The 21,280-nt window shown below is 42.8% G+C and overlaps 1 protein-coding gene across 10 annotated transcripts in view; it reads left to right on the plus strand.

Annotated features, from left to right (window-relative positions):
* The window catches only part of LCLAT1 (lysocardiolipin acyltransferase 1), a 205,385-nt gene extending 193,591 nt beyond the window's left edge, over positions 1-11,794 (plus strand). For all 10 annotated transcript variants that reach the window (XM_073338649.2, XM_073338646.2, XM_073338651.2 and 7 more), the window contains one exon: positions 8,177-11,794. In XM_073338649.2, coding sequence (XP_073194750.2) covers positions 8,177-8,679 — 503 coding nt within the window. In that variant the 3' untranslated portion in view covers positions 8,680-11,794. The remainder of the gene's footprint in view (positions 1-8,176) is intronic.
* Positions 11,795-21,280: the final 9,486 nt, after the last annotated feature.

The following is a 21,280-nucleotide window of genomic DNA, read 5'->3' on the forward strand; positions in this document are numbered from 1 at the left end:
CATATGGGACCCTTTCCAAACCCCTAAGGAGTTAAGTTGATGGAAGCCATCTTGCATCGCCCTAGTCATGCATTTGTCTACACTTAAATTTGTCTTCCCCTAAAGTATGTGCCCTGTAACGGCGACACAGGAACACCACCTCCCCGAATGGTGATTAGCCATGGTCGATGTACTGAGGTCAACATGACGTGAGTGTAGATGCTGCTTTACCTATGTTGACCCTAACAGTCCTCCACCAGACATCCCACAGTGCCTGACACTGACTGCTCTGGTCACAATTGTGAACTCCACTGCCCAGGGGTTATAGAGGCCGGAAGCTACCCCGCCTCCCTTTAAAACCCCCCATACTGTTTGCTTGTGCAAGCTTACCACGTGGTCCAGATTGCTCTTTATCAATCTAAATGGCAAACCAACATTGAATGTGTGTGTTTCTAGTAGGGTGCTACAGGGATCGATTCTTGGCTCTCTGTTATTTAACACTTATCAGTGACCTGGAAGAAAACATAAAAACATCACTGATAATGTTTACAGATGAGACAAAAATTTGGGGAGGGGTAAATAATGAAGAGGACAGATCAGCGATCTGGATTGCATGGTAAAATGGGCACAAGCAAACAATATGCATTTTAATGCAGCTAAATGTAAATCTATGCATCTAGGAATAAAGAATACAGGCCATACTTACAGGATAGGGACTCTATCCTGGGGAGCATTGACTCTGAAAAAGATTTGGGGGTATTGGTAGATAATCAGCTGAATATGAGCTCCCAGTTTGATTTAGTGGCTAAAGGGTTAATGCAATCCTGTGATGCATAAACAGGAATCTCAAGCAGGAACAGGGAGGTTATTTTACCTCGGTATTTGGCACTGGTGCAACCACTGCTGGAATCCCATGTCCAGTTCTGGTTACCACAATTCAAGAAGGATATTGATAAATTGGAGAGGGTTCAGAGAAGAGCCATCAGAAAGATGAAAGGACTGGAAAACATGCCTTATAGTGATAGCTTGAGCTCCTTGAGTCTATCTACCTTAAAAAAGAGAAGGTTTAGGGGTGACTTGATTGCATTCTGATCACATGGGAACAAATAATTAATAATGGGCTCTTCAGTCTAGCAGAGAAAGGTATGACATGATCCAATGGCTGCAAGTTGAAGCTAGACAAATTCAGAATGGAAATAAGGCATAAAGTTTTACAAGTGAGAGCAATTAACCCTTGGAACAACTTCCTAAGAGTTGCAGTGGATTCTCCATCGCTAACAGTTTTTAAATCAAAATTGGACGTTTTTCTAAAAGCTCTGATCTAGGAAATATTTTGGGGAAGTTCTGTGGCCTGTGTTATACAAGAGATCAGATTCAATCACAGTGGTCCCTTCTGATACTGGAATCTGTGAAAATCTACTAAATGAGGGGTTTTATAATGGACTTCAAAATCAGTATAATTTCCTAGTATAATTTCTTTTTTTTTCTTTTTCTTTTTTTCCCCCTGGCTGGCTTCAAACCGAGGTAGTTCTGATTTACATACTGCTAAATCTGGTGTTAGACTGAAAGCCTACATGCTGTTTATATTTGTTTAACATAGGACGCAGGCACAAAGGTATGCTGATAGCCAAGGCAAATTTGGGATATAGCATATATCTTTTGTTGACATCTAGTCTGGAGACATACAGTTACAGTTTATAATAGTCACATTTATAAGTGTACAGTTCCTCTTCTTCACCAGTAGTGAAAATAGTCAAAATTTTCCATATTGGAAGAGAACAGGCCTCATTTCTTCGAACTCCTTCCTGTAGGCGGGTGGGAATATCTTCGGAGCCATCATGTTGCTGCGGATGTGGAAAACTGAAGAGGTTCACTTGATCGCTCTAGAGTCCGGACTGGTACAGAGACTTCCTGTGTTCTGTTTATCAAGGCTAGCATTAGCATTCTGCCTTTCTTGTTTGCTTATTTGACTGCTAAGTTTCTACAGAAAAGAATCCCAATAACTATTGAATTGAAAGTGGTTGAGATGAACTCAGACTGCCATGGCTGTTTTAAAGAGGGATGCTTGAAGTTATAAATCCTCCCAAAGCTTATACTATCCATCGGTGGTTGTAAATCCTTGAAGTTGCTCCCCTCAGATTCCGTGTTTATAAAGGAAAATAACCGAAAGTCTTTCAGCAGCCAAGGCAGTAACGTTTTCCAGTAAGCAGGTTTTGATAGCTTTTGTTTTAATACCCAACACCGTGTGTGGTTCAAAGTTAAGACATAACAATCTTAAATCAGATATTGTCAGATAGCAATTAGCCTCACTCTGCTAGTTACCATCTATGTTTTGATTATGTAACTGATCAGTTTGTTCAAAGGAATGCCTCAAAATGCATGGACCAGCTCCACTTTTTAAATCTGACAGTCATATGTATACATTTTTAATTGTGGTAGTGCCTAAAGAACCCTATCTGGACACAGGGTTCATGGCATTAATGTAGCCAAGAAAAAAGAAAAAATCCCACCCCCCGCAAAAAGAAAAACTCAGACACATTGACTTCACCATGTGAGCTATACAATGCAGAGCCCTGCAGCCATACAAATTGGAATCAACGTGACCATGTATCAAGTACCACGTTGTGATGTAACGAAAAATTGGAATAAGATCTGAAGTATCACGATCAGCTCTGACCCGGGGGGTCGTGATTAAGGCTACATTTTAGTCATGGGTATTTTTAGTAAAAGTCATGGACCATAAATAAAAATTCATGGTCCTTGACCTGTCCATGACTTGTACTATATAGCTTTGACTAAACATTGGGTGATCTGGGGCAGGGGGCAGCCTGGGGGCACTGTGGGTGCTCTGGGGAAGGGGGTGCCGCGGGTGTTCTGGGGGAGGCGGCGACAGCACATGGCCCGGGATCTCCGCTGCTGCTGGGGGAGGGGCAGTCTGCAGCACACAGCCCAGGACCCCAGCTGCTGCTAAGGGGCGCTGAGGGGAGGGGGGGGGGCACGTGGCAGCAGCTGGTGCTGCTGGCCCAGAGATTGGCCGAGCTACTTTAGCGTCCCCCGGGCCAGCCACACTGGCTGTTGCAGAAGTCATGGAGGTCCCGGAAAGTCACGGAATCTGTGACACTCCGTGACAGACTCACAGCCTTAGTAATGATATATGTGACTGAAATTGAACATAGTGTCAGAGACAGATAATGTAGGGACAAATAACCTCTGAGGGCCTCACCTGGGTTGAAGATGGAATAGCCACCAATGTGATTGTTTACACTAGAAATCTGCACAGCATTTGGACTCAGATTTTAAACCTCTAACATTTTGAATAATTCCATTCCAGTGTTTAGGCTTGGGTCCACCTCTAATTTATGGGCTCATTGAAGGGCACTTTGGAAGAGAACGTCTATTCAGCATGCCCTCAAAATATCTGCTTATAAAACAAACCTTTTACTTCGCAGTGACCAGCTCGGTGTTGGTCACTTACAAGTATCTACAAAAAATGCCCCTCGTGGTAACCTGAGTCACATCTGAAGAACTCCTGTCGGTGCTCGAACTCCCAGTTGAACCTCATACCACACATAATAGGTCCATGGAATCATTCTCCTGTATGTCTGCATGGTCTCTGGATTGTGTTATCTTGAGGGTTCCTCCCTAAGAGCTGAATGTTGCTTTAAGCAGTTCACAATACTTATACTAGCTCTGTGTTGTTCTCTTGATAAACACCTTTGAGAGAAGTTTAAAATATTTAAAATCCTGACTCTGTCTTCATGCTAAAAAAAGCTCCCTAGAAGTCAGGCTGACATTATTTAACACAGAGATTTAAATGTAATATCATTCTGCCTGAGATAAGTTTGTTTTGAGTCTAGTAAGAGGCCCTTGGTTATAAAGATTGAGAAGAGAGAGATTTGAATCGAGCATCTGGGATAATGAAAGAAAAAAATGCCTTTTTCTCTCCCTCATAAAAACACTTTTTTTAAAATAGAGCAAGTGAAGTTTTACTGCTGATGCTATAACTTTGGCCACAAGCCCAGTCGGAATTACTTGTATCACTTTTACCAACTTATGACTATAAGGCCTAAAGCTATTGACTTCGCATTGCAGTTATTTGAAGAGAAATGTCACACACTGGTCAATCCTGGCATATGAACAACTTTAAGTGGAGCACCAGTATATCTCAAAGAAATATTTATAGAAAGAAATGGAGAACTAGGCTTTCAGGATGTTTTGCAGCTTAGTAACTGTTAAGTAGCTGGAGACTAAGATACATATTACTCAACTGTTTTGGCTTTCTTAGCTGTGTAGGAATGATGATGAACAAGCTTTCAGAATCAGTTAGCATCTCTCTGCAGCAGTTTCTATCCCAATGCACTGAGAACAGCATCACTCGCTGATAATAAGGAGCCTCATTCCAATTATTGTCTTAGAGCAGTATTTCTCAAACTGGGAGTCCCGGCCCAAATGAAGCCCACAAGGCTATTGGAGGGGAGTCACAGTATTGCTACTCTTACGTCTGCATTGCCTTCAGAGCTGGGCGACCAGAGAGCACCAGCAGCTGCACAGAAGTAAGGGTGGCCTGGGATAGGGGAGGAGGGTCATCACAGCCTCAAGTATTTTCGAAGGGGGGCCCAGCAAAAAAAAGTTTGAGAATCCTTGTCTTAGAGGGCTCTGAAAGCTGCTGAAATTTATGTGTGTGTCCTGATCAGCTGAAATACCCGTCCATCAACTTTTACTCTCACTTTTGTGGTTATCTTAATTTAGAGAGTTGTTAAAATTAGATTTCAGATGTGAAACACCTATTTGGTTTCCCCCCTCCCGCCCCACCCAGTAATAATATTCATAGCTGCATAAAAGTAAAGAAGGATCTTCAGAAGTTAATAAATGCCAGTTGTCCCAAGCCTGCCTCATTAGGCACAGGTAACTAGTCTGAGCTATAAACAAGTAGTCCTGTCTTTCAGTTATTGTCTCATTGGAAACAGTCTTAGTGGTAATTAGAGCAACATGACTCTTAAGCCGCATTATGTCTTGCACTTGAAATGTGCGAAAGCAGGTCCCTCAAGAAGGGATTTAAATTCAGTGGGGGAAAATACTACCTGCTGCCTGACTAACCTAGTTGTGTGCCCCATAGTAACAGTAAGCTGCAGTTTGATTCAATTCTCATCAATGACATTCTGCTAATGCCCCACTTACGAGGCCACTCTGCTATCTTCCCATACTAATAGAGATGTGGGCCATCCTCTAGAGTGATACGGTAAGATATAGGATGTAACATGCATGAACTGAAACAAAGCCCAGTAATCTAAAACTTCTCCATGTACTCAGCCCTAATACCGCTCTCCTCCTGGGGTGTCCTGCCTTCTTTAAAAATTAATTCTGATGAGCTACAGCTTAGTTTTCTCCTTTGTACGTAGTCTCCTCTCCCCTTTCTGGTTGTTCCCATCTGTCATTCCTTATTTAACCACTGTAATCCCTTCTTAGCTGCTTCTAGAATACGACATGTCCCCATTGTATCTTGAGCCTTGTCCATTTCTGGTTCCCTGCAGCTCTCCGATACCCCACTCTGTCCACTGTCACCTTCCTTCTTTTGTTGGATGACGGGCAATTTCCATTCATTCTGATCCATAGGCTGTTAGTAAGTTTCCACTCTACACGTGGGATGAGCCTGCATTGGCGGGGGGGGAGACAGAGGCAGCAATAAGGAAATGGTTGCTGTGAAAGTGTGCTGAGGTGGGTGCCCTGCTCAAAAATTCACTGCCCTAGCAGCTGTCATTAAAGGAGCTTCACCCCCTCCAAAGGGTTTTTCTAGTTTCTGTTGCAGTAACATTTGAAAGCAGGTTCGTTCAGATAGCACCTGGCTGTGATAGTGTTGCCCTTTTCATGTTAATAGATGTCACTGATGAATCAGTGGAAAACATTCAGAACCTTTTTGTTAAAGTGTGCAGTGTAGATCCAGCAGCTTACTGCAAACAATAATAGGAGAAGGCACGCTCCTTTCAATAGCTATTAAATAATTGGCTGGAAATTGCCATCGCCACATGCTTGGCCTGCCAGAAAATTAAACCCTCCAAGACAAGGGACACGTTTAGAAGGCTCTAATCCTTCTGCATATTAAATCGTATATGTCTGTATTTCCTATATCTGATATGTTTCTATGCTTTTTGGCATGTTGAGCCTGTCTTTGAAGTGCCCGAGTCATTTCTTCTGAAGTCGCTTTGATGTGCTTATCACCCTGCTATGTTGGGGAAACAGTGGTCTAGTAGTCTAACCATGTGACTGGGAGTCAGGAGAGTTGGGTTCTGGCCTGAGTCACTGTGTAAGTCTTTTAGCCATTCTTTGCCTCAGTTTCCCCATCTACAGCATAGTTAAACATTACTGGTCCCATTTGTGTAAAATGCTTTGAGATCTGCACTATATCATTAATTTACAGAACCAAAGGCAAGCTCGGCACTTTGCAGTATAGATAAGACCTGGTCTCTGCTCTGAAGGTTTCTGTCTGTCAGACGTGATGCAACAAAGCAGGTGGGGAATTTAACAAAATAGCAGTGCCGAGTTTTGTAAGAAGAACAGAATGGGCATCAGTAATAATACATGGATATTCAGCAAAGGCTAGTACACAGCATGGTACAATAAATAAAACGATGTCACAATGTGTGTGGAATATTATCTATTATTTGTGTAGTATCTTGATTATTAAAAACATCTGCATCATGCCATCTAGAAAGGGTGATGATTGCTCAGCAGACACATGGTGGAAGTGATGGAGAGGGAGTGGAGAGCTGTTGTGTCTTCAGTTAGAGTGGTATCTCTTCCTTGGTATAGTATTTGCCTGTTAAGGGTTTTGCTGGGTCCATTCCGAAGTTGGATTCGCATTGAGCAGTGGTGTTCAGGCGCTCTTGCCTTAAGGCCTTTCCTCTGATACAGATCTGGTCATAGTTATTGCACCCACGAACAACCCTTCGTCTTTTTAGTTTCTAACTCAGCCTATTCTGCTCTGAGACAACCAACAAAATAAAAGCAGCAACGCCCGATAAATTACAGTGCTGGCAGAACTTAACTTTAATGTCACGTCGAGGGCACTGGGCACCTATTTTTAGATCAGTTCTGGACTAGCCAAGTTTGCTTTATCAAATCTAAAAAGAATGTTGTCTGGTATGAAGCAGCAGGCTGAGAGGATATATGGAATAGTGCATTGTTCTAAAGATTAGTATTAATGCACAGGTACACCAGTAAAACTCATCTTAACAACATGGGTCCACACAAGTGGATTGATTAGATTAGACATAATGATAGAAGGGCTGGGTCCTTTTGTCAGTGTCCCCCTTTAATTGCTAATCCACAATTGCTTTTAAAAGTGCATTCAAATACTTAGCTATACCCAGGTTAACCAAAGCTTTATCTCCCAGGTTTGTACTTTGTTGTTGGGTTCTCCTAATCTGGAATCCCATGAAGAGTCTTCAGCCTCTAGCAAAGGCCATTTCTAGCTGGCACTCAGAGCACTGACTTTTTACGTGTAAAGGGGCTGTGTTAATTGCAATACAGTCCTTGCAAAGCTGTCCCCCATCTTCTAAAATGCAGTAAAGGGACTCCTGATTTAATGAACTTCTGATCATTTTTCTGCTGTATATTTGTATGTGCTCTCCTCCCCCCAAGACCGGCAATAAATTAGAATTGTACTTGTACTGCTTTGAGTCAAATTTTAAACTGGATTCTTTTACAACCATTATAGTTATTGTACTGTGTGTTACAGTTGTTAGGTCAAAGATAATTTCAGTTTGCAATGTAATGAATGTTCTTCAAAAGTATGTGACCACAGTAAAATACAGTGAATCAAACCCTATTTTGATTTGAAAAAGATCAGGCATGTGTATCCTAATCTCTCATTGAAATAAGACTTTATCCTTTTACCTATTCTGTTTTAGAATCCTGGATTAGTATTTCTTCTAGTGAATGTTATTTTGTCCCTACAGGTCTTCGCTGTAACCCAGAGACAGAAAAAACAGAACAGTGATTAGGAAATATTGACCTGCTAGCCTTAAAATATTATATTTATATGAGTAGAATACTCTGTACTTGCTAATGAATCTTCGTGAATTCTACCATGATTTTGAGTTTTCAGTTGTACCCTGAAGCTCTAATCCATGGTAATTGTCATAGAAACTGTCTATTGTAGTGTCTATATTTATCTTGTTCTCAAAAATGTTTCCTATAGGTAATAACCTTGATGCTATCCATGACATAACTGTGGCATACCCTCAAAACATTCCGCAAACAGAGAAGCACCTTCTGAATGGAAACTTCCCAAAGGAGATACATTTTCATGTCCGTAGGTATCCAGTACGGACTCTGCCAACTTCCAGGGAAGAGCTGCAGCTCTGGTGCCAGAAGCGTTGGGAAGAGAAAGAAGAGAGACTCCAGTTGTTCTACGAAGGTGAAAAGTACTTTGATGTAACAGGGCGAAGCATAATTCCACCTTGTAAATCTGAGCTCAGGGTCCTAGTGGTTAAATGCATCTCGCTTCTGTACTGGACATTGTTCACACTAGCTATGTTTGTGTTGCTGTACTTGTACAGCTTTGTGCGATTGTATTGTGTGACTGCAGTTGTCATTTTTGTTGTGCAACAAAAAATATTTGGTGGGCTGGAAATAATTGAACTTGCACGTCATCAATATTTTAATAAACGACAGAATGGATATGGCAGGAAAACAGAATAATAAGTCTAGTGCTGTTATAGGAGAAGGAGGTAAAGGATGTTTTTGAGACTTACCACAGACTTTGTAAACAGGGAAGTGTGTTTGCATGAAAATTGTCTTTTTTTTTTTACACTACCGCCATTATTTGTTAAAGGTATTTTGCACTTATTCTGTGAAAAAGAAATATTAGTTACTGCTATGTGTGAAAACTATCGTTTTTATCTTTGAATGTAATTTCTATATTGCTCTTGCAAGCAGCTAGCAACTGCTGCATACTGTAGCTATGAAACAACTTGCTGGATTATTTAACAATCATTACGATGTTAATAAATGTGAGGTACGCTGAACTTTTTAAAACTGCAGATCCAAACTGTTCAGCTAAGGGAGACAGATCTGTGGTTCCTGTACAATCACGTTGGCCTAAACTAAGCACCAGACTTGCTCATTTAGCAACTAACGTGTGCGCACGTGCAGTCCTAACATTTTCACATTTATTTTAAACCCTTTTCCCACACACTTCCCCAAACAGGACTGAGCATACTGCTACCCAACCCAGCGAAAAAGTGAGAAACTAAATGGGGATTCTAACTCGGGTGTGTCATGTTGTGGTGCAGGTAGGGCCATCCACTCTGCCCCACTCTGACTCTAAATTGATTTTTTTGCAAGACCTACATTTCTGGGTTTGGCTCCCTCAGTGTGCTGTATGGCCGTCACCTGTGTAATAGCCCTTACCTCTGGGAGACTTGCACGTACTGTCGTACTTCGAGTTGGTCCTTCTGCTGAAGCAAAACCAGCTGGGGGCATGTTGCATTTGCTAAACAGCGAGCAGATGTTAACAATTTCTCTGTATAGAAGAAACTTGTCTGAAAACAATATATCTTTTTTGGAGAAAGTGAGAGGTCTTTTAGTTGAAGCTGCTACTTTGGCTTTTAAAATGTTTTCTTCGTCGTTTTAATCTTTAATGTCTACAGTAGGAAGACTGCTTTTTTCTGTTTGCACATCAATGTGACCCTCTAAAATTCAGCCAAAGCCACAGCTGGTTATCTACGGTTATATGGCAAGAGAAGTGTCTCAGCCTATTATAGCACAGGACAAGCTACACTATTTCTCTTCCCAAACACAATATCCTTTTTGACTACCCAATCACGTCATTCCTCTTCTACTCAGGCCACTCCTCTGCACAATCTTTCACTGTTTAGACTCTCCCATTGAAAATTTATCCACGGCCCTCTCCTTTTATGTGGCATTGGTGGAAAGTCAGAGAAATCAAAGGTTTTAGGCCTTTCAGACCCTTACAGGGTAGCAGATGCTGGATTTTTTGATGGGGCTGGTTCCTTGTCAGATAATAGGAATAACATTCATGGCAGCAAAGTATATGGAATAAACAATTCCAGCACTTAAATTCCCCTGCCTGACTTTGGCGGTCAACCTCAAAACAATGTATTGCTTTGTATATTCCAGTGCCACAGAACACCCCTTACTTACTAAACTTGCTGCACAAAAGACGTCGAAAATGCTTGTCTATATCAAGGTAGTCTGGCTCACTATGCGGAGTTATATTACTTTGAAATCTAGACATGTGCAATCAAGAGTTTGTTATGTATAAAGCAGAACCACTCAAATATTGGTTCATCATTGCAGACAAATCATTTTTCTTTTAAATCTCAATACTAGGCATGTTCTTCAATGCGTTTGAATCTAGGGCCACTGTTGGATGAAATTGCCTACCTATATTTAACTATCCTTTCCAAGGTGACAGCTGTTTTTAATCCCCGCTCATAGCGACTAATTAGTTATTATGCACAAGTACTTGAAGCCATCTGTTTTACTCCATGAATTTTTTTAAAACCTTTTTTCCTTTCTAAAAATGGCTTCTAATTGAGGCTTAAGTCTCCTAACAAACTTCCTCTTGTTATATTTAGAAATGCATGAATAAATAGCTTGATAGCTGGCATTGCATTGTCATGAATGCAGCAGAAAAGGAAGGTCTTTCTACACTTTGGAGGGGGGCGATGTTTTTAATGCAGTTCTATTCTAGCAAAAATATGGTTGCTGGTTGCATTTACATCCCATCGTTTTCTTTAAGATAACACTCAGTTTTGGTCAACTCCCTGCATTTCCAGCTATCTCATCCTGCAATGGGAAAAAAAAGTCTTTTTTGTCTAATTTAAAGGCTTTTTACCTGTCCAAGGCTTGGGCTCTTCATTCATGCCTGTAATAACGATTGCCTGCTCCTAGAGCCGTAACATAGAGCCCGAGTGAGGATTGCAGAGTGCAGACTTCTCATCATTAACACACAGATCAGCTGCATTCCTTTCTGCCCTTACATGAACTTTGGGATGTCTTAAAGTGAATCAGAAACCTAAGCTGGAGTCTTGTTCGCTCACATTTCTACTACATTTTTTAAGTCTATTTTGTTAGAGTTAAAAACTCTTCAAAATTCTAACATGAAACTGTAATGGATAGTGGCCTTTAAATACATCCCATTGAGGCCAAATCTGTAATATTTCCTTAATGTGGGAACCAACCTCCAAATTGTAACTTGAATTTCTCTCATGTATTCACCATTCTTTTTTTTTTATTATTATTATTTATTTTTATGAAGAGCCACAAGTTTAGTGGCATGTAAATACTACATGTTAGGATTGCCTGACCCAACAACACAGTGCTGCACAAGTTAAGTAAAAACCCCATTTCTCACAGAGTTGAACTCATTTCTGAGGCTGATGTACAAACTTGGAAATTAACCAGAAAGCCACATCTATTTCCAGATCAATTTGAGACGTAAGAAGGAGAGATTGTTTGGAGCCCAGGTAATAAAAAAAGAGAAAGTTGGTAGGAGGCAGGAGAAGCGTTGCTCAATAGATTTGATCAGAAAATGGGGAAAACTCTTTGGGAAAATATTCATTTTCCACTTTTTATTGAAATGTCACTTTTATCTGGCCAACTTCCAAGAGATGTTTTTTTCATTCCACCTTGTTTGTTTAGTTGAAACTCCACACACAAAAACTGCCAGACCGCTCTCTTTTTAACATCTCTTTCCTTTGAAATGTTTCCATTGCTGCTGGATTGGAAGGCTCTGGTGCTCTGGGAATCAAACACACTGATCTTTCAAGGGAAGCATATTGGCAGCAAGAGACCTTCTCACTTAGCACAATTTCTCAGAGCTACCGTTCTCTTTCCTCCCAATAGCTATGCCCTGTGCGTTTTACCGTCACTCTACTGGGTTAACATGTCTGTTAGATAATACATTTCTTGAGATAAATGATGTGCTTAACCTGCCTTTAAGGGTGCTTTCATTTTCCTTAGTCAAATGTTTCCTTATCAGAATTATGGGTCTCTTTCTCTTCGCTCAGACAGAAGGTTGAACTGTTCAGTCTATGTTTGTCACCAAGCTCATTCATCAGTCTGAGACTGATCTTTTTTGTGTTGAATGTTAGTAACACAGGAACCATTCGTGGGTCTGTAACGTGTTGTGTTGATCATACTAAACGTAGTCTGTAGTTCTGTGCACTACACCAATCTCAGATGTTTCCAAAAAGGAATCTGTGTTTTTATAGCTTCATTTTATAAGTACGTTGTATGAAAACAAACACTAGGATAGAACAAATCTACAGAATAGCCTTAGTTTTCAAAGTCCACCGATACGTTAGAATGTTTTAGCCATGTATCTGTTACTTTCTGTACAGCAACAATAAAGGCTTAGTGCATTTACATGTTTCATTTAATTGTTTTCTTATGCATAATATCAGTTATATCAGGTGAAAGTATTCCACATACATCTCTAAGGGACAAACCTTCTCTCCAGTCCTACAGCCTTTTATTAATGGAGAGTGATTGCTATTAAGAGCCTCAGTCAATAGGGTATGGCTGTTGAGATATTTAATTATATACCTGTTTAGTTAATAAATATGAAGCGGAGAGAGACACGGTCTCACCTAAAGTCTTCCTTTTAACTTGTTTGTGGAAACCCGACACAAAAGAATACAGAGCATCCCACAAGTACAGCTCCAATTTTTGAGCTTTGTTCCCAGGACTGAGACACCAAAACTGCCAGGAAACAGCTGTGGCCTGGAAGATCATGCTGGCTATCAGCATACAGATAAGCATCTTGTTTCAGATGTATCCTATCCATGAGACTTCAATGTGTTTTCATTATGGGATGTTAAAAGGGTCTGTCTTATTGTTACCAATAGCATCAGGGACAAAAAAAGTCTGCGAAAAGGTTCTAAAATTATTAAAAACCCCATTTTTAATTCATTTTAACTCATAAATTAATTAACTAATTTACCTGTCAATTTTCAGAAAATTAATTCAGTACCCAAAGAGTAAGTGCTCGAGGGGGATGCACTGTGTTCTTCATATAAAACAAAGGGGTTGAATCTCTGTGTCAAGAGCAAAACTCATCCTTAACCACAGACATGACTGGCAATTCCACATTAGAGGAGTCCTGCCCCCTCAAGTAGAAGGAACGAGGACCCTCCTAGCTATTTTAAAAACGGAAAAAATCTAATGACTTGGGACTTTTTGACAGGTTCAGGGCATTCAAATAACTCAACACAAAGCAATTGCTGCTGTACCGTTGAATGGGTTCTCACCTCTGAGAAGACACTGCTACCTCCCTTTCAGCCTAGATTCAGTTTCAGGTAGCATCTTGGGTGCTGTAGATCATCTGCTTCACATGACATTCAAGAAAACTGATGTAGCCCAGGGGTCCCGCTTTCCACAGCCCCAAACCCTTTTTACTTGTTAAAATTCCTTGCTGCTAACCAGTAGCAGGTGAGCCCTTCAGTCCCCAGGAGCATCAGCTCTGACTGAAACTGGTTAGGTCAGACATGTTTCCCAGATGAATTTGTGGATGTCGGTCTCTGCACACAGGAGTTGGTTGCTTCCCGACGAGGGAGGAAAAAATTGGTTCCTATTAGTTGCCCAACCACAGATATGTGCAAGAGTCTGCAGCCAGCTGACTGCTGAGCTCTTACAAAGATGACAGCCAGCCTCCACGTCCATCTCTAACTCGGTTGGAAGGATTGCCTAGATCGTCTGGATGAACAAGCCACTGAGACTGACAACTGCCCTGTATTCTAAGTATCATCAACGGGACTCCAGTAACATTTCTCTTAATTAAAAAAAAACTTTGCCACAGCATTAAATATGAAAAAGGAAACTGACCCTTTCCTTGATTTATTGCAAGGGAATAGGGCATGAGCCAGATGCTTTCTTACCTGTTCTTCTCATGCCTCACTGCTAGCTCAGAATTGTTCCCTACAGTTATGTTCCCATGTACTTTGCACTCTTGTTTTACGTGAGCCACAACTTCCTTGGGAGACTATTCCACTGCCTCATTGATTTCACCGTTAGGAAACCTTGACTAACAATCAGCCTAAATTTTCCTTTAAAAAAAAAATGTAATCCTTAGCCCTACTTTGTCATTCTTTATACTATGCCAGGAAAGTCTTCTCTCACCTTTGGTCAAGTAGCTGTCAACTGTTATGTTTCTGCTTAGTCAAACTATATATAGAGAGGGCTCAGTGCTGCTGTTATTGAAATCTCTGTCAAAACTCCCAGTAACATCAGTAGGAGTTGGACTAGGCCCTTAATTTTTACATATATTTCCTCATAAGTCAATCTATCCAGCCCCTACATGTTGTTGTTTTTTCTCATTATCATCCAATGTGTGTGTCTGTCTGTCAGGTGCTGAGGTTCCCAGAACTGCGTGCAATATTCGAAAAGCAACCTCACCAGAACCAATGAAAAAGGGGCTGTCTGACCCACCCAGGATGTGCTACCTCTGCACGGGAGTTGGGAACAGGTGCTAGCAGGCCTGGCACTCCTACAACAAGGATTGCTCACCAACACAGCATCAGGAAGTGAATGCATTTTCTTCCCTTCCTGCCCCGAACCTTGTCCAAGTATGTGTCAGGTTAGTGGGAGCAGATCCTGGGCTGGAGGGAAGTGAGAACATGTGGAGAGACCAGTGCTGAGTGCAACGTTTCTGGCGGCCAGAACCGGCTGGCCTGAATTGCCTTCTCACCTTGTCTGTCAGTGGGGAGGAGAAGAGGGCAAGAGAAAGCTTCCCCTGGTCTGCAAGAAAGAGAAATAACCCCCTGGTCCTTTCGAGGGAAGGACCAGGCAGGACAAAAGCTCCCCACTGCCCTGGCTCCTGCTCCCCATCCCATAGCCATCAGAGGGATACAAAAGCTGCTTTGCTCCAGTGTGTCTCCATGGACAAGAATCCCGAGGGAGGAGGAGAAGAAGGTGGATGGAGCAGGGAGTGAGATGCATTGTGGGGTTAGAAGGAGAAAGCATGAGTGACACTCCCTGTCATGTTCCTCAGTGACCGGACTCTGGAATAACACCCTGAATGATTTTGTTGCCCTTACTTGCCTGCAGTGGTCCTCTCCTTCAGTCACTTTCCCTGCAGATCAGCTAGCAAGAGGAATGCTTGATGATGAGCAAAAAATACTCTGCTGGTTAGAAAAATTATTAACGCAATGAAATAAAGAGATTAATAGTTAGAGCTACTGAAAAAGTGAAGTATGGGGAGGAGGTGAATGAGGTAATCAGCTGCAGGGAAGGACGAAAGGATTCTAATTCTGCATCTGGACTTGATCTTGTCTGCGGTTTTGCTGCTGCTTTTTCAGCCCCAAATTTCATTGGCCTCTTGAGAGGCAGAGAGGTCTAGTAGACTGGGCAGACGCCTGGAAGCCAAGAACCTCCCAAATTCTAATCCCAGTTCTGCAATCAACTGTGTGGCCTTGGACAAGTCGCTTTGACCCTGCTTCAACAGCACACTTAAGCATGTGCGTGCTTTTAAGCATGTGCTTTAATGTTTTGCTGCCCAAGGATGGACTTTAACATGTGCTTAAAGTTAAGCACCTGCTGATCTGCCTTGCTTAATTGAGGCCTTAATCACTCTGCCTCAGTTCCACCACACTTCAAATGGGGACAATACCAATTCCAGAAGTGTCATGAGAATTCATTAAAATGTTCAAATGCAGTGAAGATTGGGCAAGGATTCGAATTGTTTGTCTTGGCAGTTCAATTTTTATGCCTAACAATCTAGGCAACGTTCCTTTCTATTTGCTCCTTTCCCCCCATCTTTTGATAGGCAAAAACGTGTTCCTGCCTCTTGTATGCAATGCTTTGCACAGGCAATTGGGGGTGAGAGGAATAAACCCATTACACTGTTCCAATCTGACTTGGGGGAAAAAGTCTGTAAGATGCAATATTAGCAAGATCTGGAAAGAAAATGTCAGGAGGAGAGAAGGCAGGGGGCCTTGCTACCCAGCTCAGTGGAGACAAAAGCAAAGCACTTCATCATTTGCTAGGGTTCCACAAGAACAATGGCCAAACTGGGTGTCTGATTAGGAAAGGCAGATTACAATAGCCTTATTGACAATTACTAGTGTAGATGACAGATAAAAGCAGTACCTTGGCAGGTCATCATTAATTATCCATATACATTTATGTAGCAAGCTTGAAAAAAGGCTTGATGCTCTGGGCTGTATGTTGTCACCATAGACATGTAGACTGGTGTTTCCAAAGGAACCTAAGGGAATTAAGCACCCACTCCCACTGAGATGTCATCGAAAGACCAACTGTACCTAACTTCCCTTTGAAACCTTAGCTGTGGTGTTCATCGCTCAATGACGTGGCAGAGTGCAGCTGTTGTACAAAGTACAGGGGCTAACACTGAACATCGGGTCTGCGAGAGAAACTCTGAGCCAGGCCCTCACAAAGTGTTGCTTTTCTTCTTCTCCCTTCTTGTTATTGTGGCTAAACTCCTTGTACAATTTCAGAGACGGAGTTCCTGTCCCAGTCTTTAGGGAAGAATAATAGTGGGGGAAGAGTGCAGGGGGAAAGGAGAGTCAGTCCCTGAATTGAGAATTAGTCACTGGGAACTAGATAATCTTTATTAGCCTCTCCAGCAAAGCTGTGTCGCAGCTAACTGGGATTAGCAACTCATAAGGATGCAAGGGAAAACCTGACCTCAGGACTGTTCTGACGTCAGAGTCGGCCAATATACTGTACGTGGGTAATAAAGAACAATGAACAAGCGAAGGGATAGTGTGCTATTTCTGCAGCCTTAGCACTACAAGTGGTGAGTTCAGCCGGTCACAAGCTAAGCAGGCTTGGTCACTGCTTGGATGGAGATCTCCAAGCGAAAATCCAGGATGCTGCAGAAAGTGGTGTCAGTGGCCCCCCAAAGAGGCGATATTCCCCCTAAGTCAGTACTGAACAAGTGCCCAAGGGTAGAGTTGGGGAGCACTTGTGATGCTGCCTTTCAGGGAATGTCTACACTGCAGTCGCCGGGTGTAACTGCACCTTGTGTATACCTGACCTAGCTGTACTCTAGCTAGATTATGTCCTGGAGCAGTGATGCTGTGGCAGCGTGCGCTTCCGCATAGGCTAGTCCTGTGGGTAATTACCCAGAGTTCCCAGTGGGCTTGTACAGCCAGATTGTGAGCCACCAAGGCGGCACAGTTGTGTGGTAACACAGCTGCAAATGCCCCAGAGAGAATTCCCCTGGCATAAGGGAAGTCCCCGAGTCATCTATGCCACTTCCAGGACCTGTGCCTCTGGCCCCACCTCCCTCAGCACCGGGGCTAGAGAAGGGGGATGGCAGAGCTCCTCTTCACGAACCCTCCACTGGTGTAACTTAGAGCTGCCTGGCAGCAGCTCTACACAGAGTCAGGGGCAGGGCTGGGCCTTGGAATTTGGGGCACACCCTTTACTTCCACCTCTCTGGTACAGAGAGAGCAAATGCGCCCCATAGACTAAATAGACAGGCCAGAAGTCAAGTGTCTTCCGAATTAGCCACACTATTGCACTCTAGGTGGCTGAGGTTGTTTTCTTTGCAGGAGGCATTAATAAGGTGTTAGGTTCCTGGCTCTGTCACTCACTGTATGAACTGGGACCTCAGCGTCACCATTGGCTCAATGGGGGGTAATGGTACTTCCCTACTTCACAGGGCATTTGTGAGGCTTGCTGGCTTAATGTCAGTCAAGCATTCTGAGATCCCTAGATGAAAAGTGCTCTAGAGGCAGCTACAGTGCCCTCCTGATGCTAGCTGTGTATCTTATGCTTGTCCAAGCTGCCCAGCTTGCCTGTGTGTCTGGAAGTTATTGCAGATCACTTTTAATTTCAGCTGCATTTAAAACCAGGGAGTGAAATCAATCTTGGCCTAGTAGAAATAGACAAAGGGAGGTAGAGGAATTGTATTCCCAAACTCGGGAGAAAGCATTTCACCGAGGAGTTTAGGGAAGAGTGTGGGGAACCCTACAAACAAACAGTGTCTCTGTATGGCACTTGAGCTGTAGTGTTTCCATTTTCCATCTTGATGTCAGTCACCCAGCTTAATCAATCGGCTTATAGTATTCATGGTCTCGTTCCAACATGAGCTCTGCTGCTCCTGCACAGAGCACAAAGATAACGCTGAACCTGGAGTACCGAATTTACTGAGTCATTAATTAGGTAAATATGACAGGAAGTCATAGAAAGTGTAAGGTATTCAAAAAGCCAGCGAGGCTTCACTTCATACCCTTGGCATAGCTACTTCCTATTTGTATTCCCCTGCATGGCACACTCAGCATGGAAGGTGCTTATTAGGCAGGATATTTAATTAAGCGAATCTATATTTATCAAGATCGTATAACACACGCAGATCGAAAGTCAAATACCCGGAAATGGGGAAAATGTTAGTTTCACGCGTTGAATCAGCACAGTGGAGAATTTAAACAGGGGTTTCGCTTCCAGAAGGACATTGCCTAGTGCAGAGAGCAGGGGACTAGATGTCAAGACAACTCTGTGTCCTAGTCCCATCTCTGGTACTGGTACCTGGGGCCATGGAGAGGTCACTTAGGTGCTCAGCAACTCAGAAAAATGAGGCTCTAAACTTCTCTGGGCCTTATTTGGCCCATCTATAAATTGAGGCTAACAAGTCTCTTACATGAATGTTGTGAAGTTTGCTCGATGTTCATAGACGTTAAAGAGGTTAAGACACTGGACTGGGACTCCGGAGCTCTGGGTTAGATTTCTGGCTGTTGCACATACATCTTGTGAGACCCTGGGCAAGCTGATTAGTCTCTTCGTGCAGCAGTTCCCCAACTGTCTAGTCTACTTAGCTTGCAAGCTCTTTAAGGCAGGAGGGTCCTTGCTATTTGTACATCACCCAGCACAATAGGGCTTGTAGACACTACCATTATACAAATAAATACTCATATCAGTGCCTTTGATGAAAGGTGTCATAACTGTGTTTCCATTTCACTTCTAATCAACTTCTCCCTTTGGGGGAAGACAGAATCACAGCTCTTCGCAGGTTCTCCAGGGATGAATTATATGCAGAGGGAGTATTTACCTGTGTACTTTCTGACTGTGACTAAGTGAACCAAGGAGAGAATTCTGTTATATTGTACAATTCTTGGGGGCAGGGCATCCTAGATGGCAAGAGAAAACCATTTAGTATCATCTTGTTTTCTGAAAACAATCAGGTTGCCCATCTACTAAGGCCATGGTAGTTTTTAATATCTCACACCTATATCAACTGATGGCACGCAGGTCTGCAAGAAGAGTGCGAGATTTGCCTAATTCTTAGGAACATAAGTCCCATTCCAGATCAGACTGGTGGTTTCATCTAGTTCCATGCCCAGTCTCTGACTAGTGGCCAGCACCACAGAAAGGTGCAGCATTGTAGTGACAGGTCTGCTGGAGACACGCGTCTGGTGACACTATCAGTGCCACGGTGCCTGTTGCTCCACATCTCAGTGCAGATCCCCAGAGCAAAGCCTGTAGTCTGCATTTCTTCTGCAGAACACAAGCTGCTAAGAAACCTAAATAGAAATGGGCCACGACTTCCTCTTTAGCCTGTGGTACCACAGGGTATGATTAAGCTTATTTAGGGACCACGACAGCCTTTGATTCATAACAAACATGGACGGACATTGATTAGCGCCATCTGTGCTCCTTTCTCCTAACTTTGTTGACAGGAAACTTTTCATTTTACAACATCCTATATCTTGGTATGACGTGATCTAGGTAATGCTTTTGGGTGTCTGTCTACGTACCTCCTCGTCCCGCCCTGTTGGGAATGCCCTATGACCTACAGAGCCAAGGTGGGTGAGGTAATATCTTTATTGGCCCAACTTCTGTTACTGAGAGAGACAAGCTCACCAACAGAAGTTGGTCCAATAAACGATGTTACCTCACACATCTTGTCTCTAACATCCTGGGACCAACACAGCTAGAACTACACTGCATACTATAATCTACAGCCATTTTGACAGCTGCTCAGCCCACTTGAAAGGAGCCACATGCGAGAAGTCTGATCATGTTGCATTTGAGAAGATACCATATTATGAAGACTAGTACGGCCTGTTTGCCTTGAAGCTTAAAGCCTGTAAGCCAATTATGCAGCTTCTGCCAGGCTCAGAGATGTGATCCTATTCCCTGGCCAAGAAAACCAAACAGGAATTTGTTATCCCCTGATAAACTATGAGGAGGAAGAGTGAGGAGAGTGCTGTGACCAGATGCAACTCAATAACAGGTGAACAGGGATCATCTCAAGGTAGGGTGCTGAAAACCTGCGAAAAACAGTACGTGGGCGAGAAGACAAAGTACCCAGGGATCCAGGGCACTGCCAGATGGCAGGTGTGGCACTAGCTGAGATGTAGAGTGTGTATTCGGAAGTGGATGAGCCTAGAACGAAGTTTTGCCCAGCAAACTGGCAGAAGGTAAAGCCACCGAATCTAGGGGAAGCATCTGCTCTAAATGCTGACCAGAACAGGAGCAGTATGGACCCCTGAGGAACACTGTGTTTTATCTGGCCAAGGCTCAGATGACCTCTCGCTTAATAAGGGCCCCCTTTAAAGTGTATTAAAGCCTATGGAAAGACAATAGCTCCTAGGAGCCCCAGTCATGGACCGGGATCTGATTGTGCTAGGTGTTATACAAACATAGACCAAAGAACACCCCTCCCTTTGCAGTTTTATATTGTACCTGGGCAGTTTCTAGTGTCTGAAATGTTATCTTTCAAGCTTCTGAGTATTAAGTATGCAGAGCTACATATACTGGGCTAAATTCTGCCTTTGATTATACTTGGCCAAACCCACTGACCTCCGAGCTGTGACAGAAAGCAGAATCTGGACCCTGGAGAGTCGTTTGCGAGTCTTTGCTAATCTTCTAAATCTCTGTAAGACACTGTACATCCTTGTTCTTCTGTCAGTAATTTCTTCAGCCATCTGAGCTCAGGTGCCACTTAACTAATTTCAACATCCTGCCCATCACAGGGGACAAGCTAATGAGTGTATTTATTAAAGATGGTTCAGATTTGGTTCTGCGAGATACAGGGCAGCACTAAGCCATTCATTGCAGCTGTGCAATGAGGCCCTTGAAAAATGTACACATGAAGGCGAGGCATCTTGTACTGCCATTTGGTTAGTTACTGGTCATGGCCGAACTGGCATTAGACACCCCAAATGTTCATTGCTAATTGGGGGATACAAAAGAAAAGACTCCAAACCTCCACTCCAAATTCTGGCCAAGCAGGAACCGCAAACCCTTTTTGAAGTTTTGAAAAAAAATACATCTGTTTGAAAATCAGTCCTGCCTTGTGAGTTTCAGG

Source organism: Lepidochelys kempii, chromosome 3 (assembly GCF_965140285.1).
Source record: "Lepidochelys kempii isolate rLepKem1 chromosome 3, rLepKem1.hap1, whole genome shotgun sequence".
In the NCBI taxonomy this organism is placed as follows: domain Eukaryota; kingdom Metazoa; phylum Chordata; order Testudines; family Cheloniidae; genus Lepidochelys; species Lepidochelys kempii.